Raw genomic sequence first — 10456 nt, forward strand, 5'->3', positions numbered from 1 at the left:
CGCTTGCATCTCTGACATTCTCTGTTATGTAGTTAAGTGGTGTCGGTTAGCTTATTCAATGTTCAATAAACTGAAATGAATGCGTGGGCATATTACGCTTGTGAATATCTGCCTATAATATGATTTTTATCACTACTCGTCCGTTGTATGTATGTCCGAGCGCGCCGTGAATGCTGCTGCTATCCTCGCTACAGTGCGTCTAAAAAAACTGAGTCGTCACCTGGGAATGCTCGCTTTAGAGTTTTCTGCCGACCGTTGAGAGTTAACATTGGCCCTAATTAAGCGAGAAATCGTCCTAGCTACAAATGGGGTCAATTTTTCAGCTTTGATGCCTATGTTCTTTAAATTGAAGATTAGCTGATTACTGTTTTATTGTATCTTATCAAATAATCTGTACCACGATCTATCGGCTGTGATTGCTTCATGATCCTTGCTTGCCAGTCGCAAAACCGCGCCATTGGCCCATTATATTTGTTTCAGTTTCAGCTCGTCCGTTCAGGGGATGCGCATTGTCGAAGTAACTACAGCCTGTCCGATAGGTAGGATGCAGCAAATAATGATTTATGTCCTTATTACGTTTTAAATGCGAGTGAAGTTTGAGTAAGTTTTACTAGCAAACAAGCTATTTGCCGGTAGTTATGCTTGATATTTATTCGAAACATCAATGTATTGGCATTTTGTTGTTGTATCTTTGGGCGTTAATGATTCACACAAATCTTCCTTAACAGGTTTTAATTATAAATGAAATCAAGTGAATTACGTAAGCGACACACTAAAGCCAAAGCTTCGGATCTAAGTCTTCAGCATACCAACATGTCGGAGTCACGCGTGAGTTCATCATAACATTTGTCTGACTCACGTCACTTTGGAATCAGACCTTTTTCTTTTGTCTCGTTTACAAAATGGTTAAGAAATTTAAATTCTTAATGGTGCAGATTCATCCATACTTATATTATAAGTATCTTACTGAAATCCATGAATGTATATGACTTTGTTGAAGTAATTTATTGCATTATTCTTAAACTTGCTTTTTTATCTCAATGATATATACGATCCGCTTATAGCCCCGCTTACGTAACATGACCAGGTGGATTTCTTGTTGTGTGTGAGGCACTCGGACGCTCACCTCGCTCATCGATCAACTCTGTTGTTCCATGAGAGCTTGATAGTGACCAGGGATACTGTAGCTCTGGTGTCACTCGAATGCCGTGCAGTACCTATATGATGACAGTTTAGTAGTGAGCATGATGCTGGTTTAAAATTTAAGCTTTCATCGCATACCTTTGCGTGCAATTTCTGTGCTCGCTTCATGCGTCCTATTTAGCGAGATTTTTTTTAATTTTGACAGCAAAGAATTTATAAAATTTTTGAGCATTCTATGTTACGATTCGTTCACAATTTTGTCGTTGTATTCAATGACTTATATAGGTACCTAAGCCATATCAAATATCATCGAAATGAAGCGAAAAAGATACATTTTGGATGACGTTATATAATAGACTGAAATGTTCAATGTACCTGGGCCAACGAAAACGGAGAATTTGAGGAAGACGCATGCCCATAAATAATTAATTACCGTTACTAAATTAATCATTACTGATTATTGTTTCACTTGCTGTGAAGAGCGCATGCATGAAAAGCGGACGTTTGAATAGCTTGAAAGTTCCGGTACGGCCTTATCTCCATGTTTATGGCAGATAAGAGATGTAGGCGTTCTCGCGACAACCTTTATTGCTGTATCTGGCAAATGCCTTCAAATTTGTGGAAACTTATGCCTAAATGAATATTCTAAATTATTTATAATAAAACATAGTTCTGACCTGCGTGAAGTGCAAGTCCAATAAAAAATTTTTGTTGAACATCATTGCACGAGTTTCTAGACTGTCCTAAGCTGTATTTTTTTTTAATTATTCTTGCATTGCAGGCGTCCTTTTAACAAGTCTGACTTGACATTATGTTGCCAGGCGAGCGACAGTGTGGGTCTACGCCGCTTCCTCACCTATGCGCTCCTCCTTCTCATCATTCTAACGGTCACGTTCAACGCTCTTGCTGGAGTCGGTGTTGGTTAGTAACCTATATATGATTTAGCATTGGTTCACATTAAGAATATTGGTCCTAGAAATGCCGCGACTGGTATCTTGATTTGAAGATATTGTGCTCTTGATTACGGTTATTGAAACAGTTAAACGACAAGAATTGGAAGATGGTTCTTGATAAAAAAATCGTTAAGAATGTCGTTTGCATAGTAAGGACGCCGCAGTTAGCGAAATAAGTCATAATTTAGTTCGATTTAAACTGGCGCTACTAAGTAGTTCCAAAAATTATATTTCCGCTAATCGTTTTCGTGATTAGTGACGTTACGGTACACCATGTACAATCCGCATATACGCGGTGCCCGAGTATCGTTAATAGGAGAAAAAAATAACACTGGCACGAGCCATTCAGCTGATTAATTTGTCGATGATCGATCGAGCAGCTCTTGACATCTCGTTGTATATACTTTCAAGTGTGCATCGGAATAAATTCTCTTGCGAGATGAAAGCTTCATATTTTTCAGCATTAGGCCAGAATACACAGAATACACACTTGTGTCCGTTTTATTAGTTTTCAGCAAATATTTCATAAAATGTATCAAGCTATTATACCTCATGTTGTTACGTCCCTCGGACTAACATCAAGACATCAATGAATGCCGTCATGCTCAACTCATGTTTCCAGTACGACACGACTAATAATTTGGAATCCTTTTCATTTATGTCACCAAGCATGAAAAATTAATTGAGAATAACTTCCATGAAATACATCTGCTCATTTTCTTACGTACAAAAATCGTGTTACAGATCCGTTCAACCACCGGACTGGGTCTGTCTCGGATCGCTTCCCCACTTGCTTCACTCCTGCAGGCTACACCTTCAGCGTGTGGAGTGTCATCTACATCGCATTGATTCTGATCGTCATTTATAGTAGGTTTCTACGAACTGTTCTTCTAGTGATTATTTCGACCTCCGTAATATGCGCGTGATCATTCGTGTTGTCATCGGGCAACGGATTTGAATGCGGCTGATTATAATTATCTATTTCTATCGATCCATGTTACAAATTAGTGAACGCCGAACAATAGTCGCAATGGGATTATTTGAGGGAAATTTCAAGTTTCATTGACGTCGTCATGGAACGCGAACGTTTTCGTGAATAAATTCCATCCTTTCATGAGACCATGTTTGTGTGGTAAATATTACTTGTGAGTTTCAGGAGTCCAAATTCTAAATTTGCAATGTTTGCACCAAAATTCTGCTTCCTTTCAAAACGGATGGGATCGTTAACAAAGAGTAGTAGAAATAGTTATGTAAAATACCAGTATTTCGCTTAATGTAAGCGCAATACTTGTGTGCAGTTCAATTGAAATTTCCATGCATTTCAGGATATAGATAGTTTCGCGCATGTTTTCACCTGATTTGATGACCGTGAAAATCTGAAATTCTATAAGGTAGATATAAAATATGCGTTTAATAAGTTGTGACAAACTGCATTGCGGCGGGTGCCTGTTACCAGTCATTTAGTTGCCACTATATATAAGCAAGCACCAATTTCTTGTCCAGTATTAACACGTTGACTCCGATTGTTTCATCACGTAGGTACTATTATTTTTTGTACTATTATGAAACAGGGTTGCCAGACGGTCTTTTTTCCGGACAAATTCCGCGTTTTAGTTTTTTTCACTTGAGTTGTCCTGCTAAAATTTTAGATAGGGGTAGTTCCTAATTTAAAAAACTGCAGAAAAAATGGAATTTTTACACCAGAACCTACAAACGTACTAGCATATATTGAGTTATAGGCCCTTTTTGACCTTTTTGTTCACGGACTTGGCCGTTTTTTAGGCCATCTGGCAACCCTGAATTATGTACCACTACGTCTTGGAGAAATGCATTTCGTGGTACGCATATGTACCACTTCGGAGTCTACGTGTTAAATCACCGAACTTGAATTTAATCTTGTATTTTGTCCGCTAAATGGACCAATCCGTAGGATGTATTGTATTCTCCCTGTGCAGGCATTAGTCTTTTGTTCCGGAAAGTGGCAGACTCAGATGAGGCAGTTTGGCGTCTGGGCGGCGCAGTGTCGCCTGCCTTCCTCATCTTCTATAACCTCAACCTGATCGCGAACATCGCCTGGCTCTTCGCCTGGGACCGACTCCTGCTCACTGGTTCTGCTGTCGGGTTACTGCTCATCGCCTTCACAAACATCATCGCTCAGGCTGTCGCTTGCTACTCGTGAGTAGTACAAAATTAAGAAAATGATTCATGGTTGTTAAAAATTCTATCCTCTAGAATGGTATTTGGTGAGCATAATATTTATTATATTAATCATATTTAATTCTTACTTTATCAGTTAACTCAATTCTGATGATCAAAAGATTGCAATTCGTTCAAATCAATAGAAAATATTCTTCATCGCTGGATTTATTGAAAAGATTTCAATGGCTCAATCATGCATTGTTAAAATCAAAACAGATAATCGCTTAATGAAAACAAAATGTTCTCAGATGGAAAGTTTGTTATGATTTTCAGGTATGCGAAGGCAGCTCCAGTTCTGTTGGAGCGCTCGAGACGAGACTTTTGGTGCGGCCTGCTGGTGGTGAACGGCTACGCCCTCTACTGCACCTGGACCTTCCTGGCCTCCCTCCTCAACCTCAGCATCTTCCTCATTCACGAAGTATTGCACAGCATAAACAAAAATCTATAACAGAATTCATTTCAAATCTTAGTCATCTAATGAACTGCATTGGCAACTTGCCAACTAAATATGTCAACCAAGATATCAATCTTTCGGTATAAAAATGCATTCTACCGAAGAAATAATTTTTTCCGTGCGTTTTACGTTCAAGACATCAAAAACTGAAACCAATGTTAAGTTAAACATTTTCTTAGCAGAGACTCAATCGACGGCAATTTTTGCACTATATGTATATACAGGGTGTACCAGAATTAACTGACCCTTTTAATTTGTTAATAAATAAAAAACTAAGAACGTTATGAAGTTGAAACTTGTTTCATTTAAAAGAAGAACATTTTTATGGTAATATTGTATCGTAATTTTTAAATATAATATCTTTTAAATGCCCACCACAATTGTTTTGACAAAATAGGGCTCTTCTCTTCGTTGCTTTCATAACCTTCATTAGTGTTTCTGGCGAGAGCGAAAATTTTTGATATCCGCAAATTTTCGATAAAGAGATTTAATTGTGTTTTTTGAAGGATCCTTGTTTTGAAATGGATCCTGTAATCACGTTGAACTTCTGTTATTGACATCGTTATTGACTGTAGCGATAATTTCCGTTCTTTCTTCTTTGCTGTAGCGAATCATGATGAAAATTTAAGGCTTGATAATTAAACACAAATTTAGCAAGCTATACAGGATAATGACGTAACTATGATACAATATTACCATAAAAATGTTCTTCTTTTAAATAAAACAAGTTTCAACTTCATAACGTTCTTAGTTTTCTATTTATTAACAAATTAAAAGGGTCAGTTAATTCTGGTACACCCTGTATATGTATATTTTTCGTGTATACAGAGATTTACGGGTCATTTTTATCCCATTATAGGCATTCTGTATTGTTTGTGTTTATGGCAACAGTTCTCGAATGATTATTTAGGCGAACGCTAATCAATATATTCCCTGTTCTTGACAGCATTGAGTTTTGTTACCATCAAAAACTCAATGTTTTAATTGATTATTCAATTAAAACATTTTTTCTCAATTATAAAAACAATTTTAATCATTAATCAAAGCATAATTTTAAGCATTAATCAAAACATAATTTTTCTCAATGTTTTCAGGTAGAAATTGACGACGAGTTGGTCTGCACCGTGATGCTCTCCGCCATCCCTGCCGTGATGCTCGTCTACGCCTTGCTCGAGGCGCTCTACTTCGTGCGCTCCCTCAACGCGCTCGTCACGCCATTTTTCAGTGAGCAAACAATATATAATTTCATACACACTAACTGAACAGCGTCTAAGCAACTGATAAGAATAACTCATGGTAAATACTTACTTAACCCAATTAACGGTAAATTGTTGGTAGTCAATTATTGATAGTTGGGTTCAAGTTCTATTATCCATTCTTCAGTATTTGTCTCAGTAGGTACGTTGCTTTATCTGTTTTTGTGTCAGCTTTAGCGCTTCGGTCACTTAATATCTATTATTTTTTGTTGTTGCTGGTGGTTTTCCTGTCATGCGAAATATTAATTTCCAAAATGCCGTGACTTTTCTAATAAGTGATCTTAAAGTTGCATGTACACTGTTTGAGTTAAGCATTTAAATCTAGACGTTATTATATTTTTGCTGCAGATCTTAAACAATTAAACAAGAATTGTTGTACCAGAATCCAACAACTGGCTCTTTATTTAACGATGACAGGAAATATATATTATTAATAAATCAATTAATAATCCCACAATAATTAAATAACGTTCTGGCATGTGACGAACTGTTAATCGTGTTTTATGATTTCATCGAGCTAATTCATAATTTCATCGAGCAATTAATAATTTCGTCGAGCTAATTTTCATAATTTCATCGAGCTCATGTGAACGGCTTGTGATCTTTTTTTTTTTCTTTGAAGATGACCTCAAAATATTGAACGCATCCTACCACGTTTGAAATATTTTTTTTATCGACTGTCGTACCCTGGGATAGCTATGAACTCATTGCAAAAATTTCTAGTCAGAAAATGTATTTTGCACTATTTGCAAATTGCACTATTTGCACAATTACTGTTGAGTTGATTGGAAGCCATAGGAATAAAGTTTTTTAATTTTATTTTTATTTTTGCCGTTAACTTAAAATTTCGTTCTCGTTGAGCTTCGTTTATTTCACAGTATACCTGTGGGCATCCATTGGTATCTACATGAAGGATCGCGAGGATGACTCAGGTCCTCTATACGAACTGAAGATCTTCAACATCGCGCTGGCCGCGGCGCTGTGTCTGCAGCGCGTGGTCGTCGTGTTCCTTCGTAACCGAGGCAACGCTATCAATCGCTTAAACGCCGCGCATGTTTCTTCGCCGAAAAATTAAAGGCATTTGCTGTTATTAATTGCAAATCCTGGTGCTGCGGCGGGAAATAAACAAAGAACAAGAGAGAAAACCCTTAAGTCTTCGTGATACTTAATAAACATATCGACAAGTACATATATCATGTGGGTGCTGGGCAATAATGTCACTGCCCCTTTAATAGGTAGTTAGGCTTGGTGTTTTTTGTTAGCGAATGTAGAACAAAAGGCTGAAACTAAAATTTCAAATTAAATTGGAGTGTGAACTACGTAATGAATTTTATTCGGACTTCGTGGCGTGAGTTTAAAATGTTTTTACTTTCATTATTTCACATTCGCACTCTAATTTTGTAATCATTGATAAATACGACTATTATTTTGGTCCATGTATTTTCTTATAAATTTCAGTTGATATTGAATGCATGAACGAATTTATTTTGAATATTATTGCTGTGGCTCATAAAGCTCGATCCGTCCATTTGACTGAAGTTCGATTGACAGGTCACTTCGCAATTGCACTCTTCTTCGCATTAACTGAAAATTTATCAAACTTGCCTTGGATTTATATTGCTCAGCGTTTCTTCACACTTTTTGTTACATTTTAGTGCGCCGAGCTGGGTAACTATAAGTCTAAGCATAGTTCGTCCGAGTTTTATGTGCCTTAGATCCCAAAACCAATGAAAAAGTTGGAGCAACGTGAAATAGTTTTCTTACAATTTTTAACATTTCTGGATTACGTTTTACTGTTGAACGTGTCGTGCCTCGTGTTTTGAACCAAGACGCCGAGTAAACTTCCTATTTTTTTTTAGCTGAGCTTGGCCGAAATGTAAAAATATTTATGCAGGAGTTTTACTAACAATGCGTTCGTTTCTTTCAGTTAATGACGTAGAGTGTATGTGAACCTTGTATATTCAATAACAATTTGCCTTAGTAGCCATAAATAGTAACCTTAGTAATTATACTGACAAATTTTCGAGAAAAGTACGATGAGGGAAAATCGTTTGGCCATCATATCAGATCTGTTTCCTATATATTCATGTAAGAGCAAATATATTCGACCAGAAATGATGTTATTAATGAAAAGGTTATATGTTCATGCCACCATAAATGAAGGGCAATACAAGCCTAAATTATAAGTTTATCAGTATATTATTGCTTCGAACTTCAATTCTTAATATAAACGGGAAATCAGCGGTAGTAGTGAGCTGTGATGTTCTTTATGAAAGATCTGAGTGGAGGGTAGGCAATGTGTTTGTTTATGTTTTATCTATCGCTCTCTTTACCATGTTTGTGTGCTGAAGATTGTATGAAAATGTTTACTCTTAGAATGCTGTATATAATGCATGGTTATTCTAAATGATGGACCCAATTCAATAAGTTCGTACTTATTCGAGTATAAATTCAAAATAAATAATTTAGACATCGATGGAAAGAGAAAGAATAATTCTTTTCAACCTACTCAAACGCAGAATTAGGCGCTGAATTTTAACCTACTCAAACGCAGAATTAGGCGCTGAATTTAACCTATTCAAACGCGTAATCACTTTCTGAGCGTTGTATAGGACGCATAGGAAATGAAGATCTGGCTCTACACTTCTGGCCACCGAGATCACCTGATCTCACCCCATGTGACTATTTGTTATGGGGTTACGACAAGGAAGCTGTTTACGTCCCGCCTCTACCAGCAACTCTGTTTACGTCCCGCCTCTACCAACAACTTTTTTTACACCCCTACTCTACCAGCAACTCTGTTTACGCCCCACCTCTACCAGCAATTCTGTTTACGTCACGGTCCCGCCTCTACCAGCAACTCTGTTTACGTCCCGCCTCTACCAGCAACTCTGGTTGATCTGAAGAACCGTATCACTGCAAAGATGCACTCAGTAACAGAAGATATGTTTTCTCGTGTGTGGGACGAGTTTGCCTACCGTTTAGATGTTTGCCGTGCAGCACAAGGGGGACATGTTGAACATTTGTAAATATGTATAAAGAAAACTTTCAATCTTTTTCCATTCATTGGTGTATAAACTATTCATTTGGAATATATATTTGAATATATACGAATTTATTAATTTGGGTTCATCATTTAGAATAACCATGCAGTTAAAATTATATATTCAGTTAAGCCACACGTCAGATTTGGAATGGCATCCATATTGAGTTGCGAGGAATAGATATACTGTTTTCAGCCGAAATAATTAACAATGAATTTTCGTTTGCTAAACTCCATGAGCAAACCCTGCTCATATATTAGTGCACAGTGAGTGTTCCCGCGAATTAGAGCTCAAAATATTTCAGGAAAGCATCGTAATAATTATGTTAGATTATTTCATTATATATTTTATGTCATTTTAGATGCATCGTAGCATCGCATTCCTGAATGTAATAGTGAAAATGTGCATCAGGATGCCCTAAGCTTTTGAATATCTCAAAAAACTTGTCCCAAATTGTTTATGCTGGACGCTCATCTTGCATGGTTTCTTTTATGCTCATGATATATGACTATTTTGGTAACAATAGTTTGTAAAAGTCAATTTTGAATTTATTTTTTGTAAGTCACCCTAAAGAAACATGGTCGTTCCTCATGTTTGTATTTTTAAAATAAAAATACCTCATGCTGTTCTAAACCGTCAATTGCCTGCACATTGACCCACGCTGCACAGCTATGTTGCCTTCTGCTATTTCGACTTGAAAATATAAAATCTTGTTTCAAATTTATCGCCTTCTGTGGCAGTCATGTGTTAGATATAAATGCTTCCTTGGCAGCCTGACAACCTTGTGGCTCTAACATTTCTCCAGTAATGAGAAACACATGATGGAGATGATTAATACGTATATGTTGGTTTTATAGGATGGAAGTATGGTTGTTTCACCGACTGATGCAGCAGAAGTAATGCTATTTCACGCGTTGTATCTTTTGGGTATACACGAAGCTGAGCGGTACCTAAGACAAAGACTGAACAGGGCGTTTGGAAATATTCATTGTCCTTCGACCTGACTGCAGAGGCTGAAGGCAGCGCTCCAGCCTGGCCTGAAACTGCTATGTAAATGCTTAAAACGAAACATGGTCAATGCAATATATCAAGATGTATTGAAGGAACAATGTATAACAGAAATATATATGTATTTCAGTAATTCAGAGGTGAGGCAAATCATCGATAAATCGCCTTCCGCAGAGCCGCGTCTGTTTCGCCTTCCGCCGAGCCGGCGGGCGCGATGCCGTCCGCTAGGAAGTACGATATGGAAGGTAGCATGGGAGGGTTAGAGGGCGCTGGCAAGAAACTACGAACATGCAGTGTCTTGGTGGGCGACTAAATGAGGGTCGCTTTTCTCTGTGTGGTGGCGATCGATTGAAATCATTTTTGTGCCGAGCCATAAAGCCGGGTTCTGAATGCTCTTCA

At 37.5% G+C, this 10456-nt stretch overlaps 1 protein-coding gene across 2 annotated transcripts; it reads left to right on the top strand.

The window, feature by feature from the left end:
• The first annotated feature begins 474 nt into the window (after window positions 1-474).
• LOC108672181 lies at window positions 475-7338 on the top strand. 2 transcript variants are annotated; one of them, XM_018159815.2, is made up of 8 exons: window positions 475-539; window positions 729-828; window positions 1965-2064; window positions 2841-2963; window positions 4052-4271; window positions 4569-4713; window positions 5844-5973; window positions 6884-7338. In XM_018159815.2, exons 2-8 carry the CDS (start codon window positions 742-744, stop codon window positions 7078-7080), a joined length of 1002 nt encoding a protein of 333 aa, XP_018015304.1. In that variant the 5' UTR covers window positions 475-539; window positions 729-741; the 3' UTR covers window positions 7081-7338. The 2 variants fall into 2 exon arrangements, with proteins under 2 accessions (XP_018015304.1, XP_018015303.1); XM_018159814.2 differs by lacking the exon at window positions 475-539 and having other exon boundaries at window positions 728-828.
• The last annotated feature ends 3118 nt before the right edge of the window (window positions 7339-10456 follow it).

The sequence above is a fragment of the Hyalella azteca genome, unplaced genomic scaffold (genome assembly GCF_000764305.2).
Source record: "Hyalella azteca isolate HAZT.00-mixed unplaced genomic scaffold, Hazt_2.0.2 contig3150, whole genome shotgun sequence".
In the NCBI taxonomy this organism is placed as follows: Eukaryota; Metazoa; Arthropoda; class Malacostraca; order Amphipoda; family Hyalellidae; genus Hyalella; species Hyalella azteca.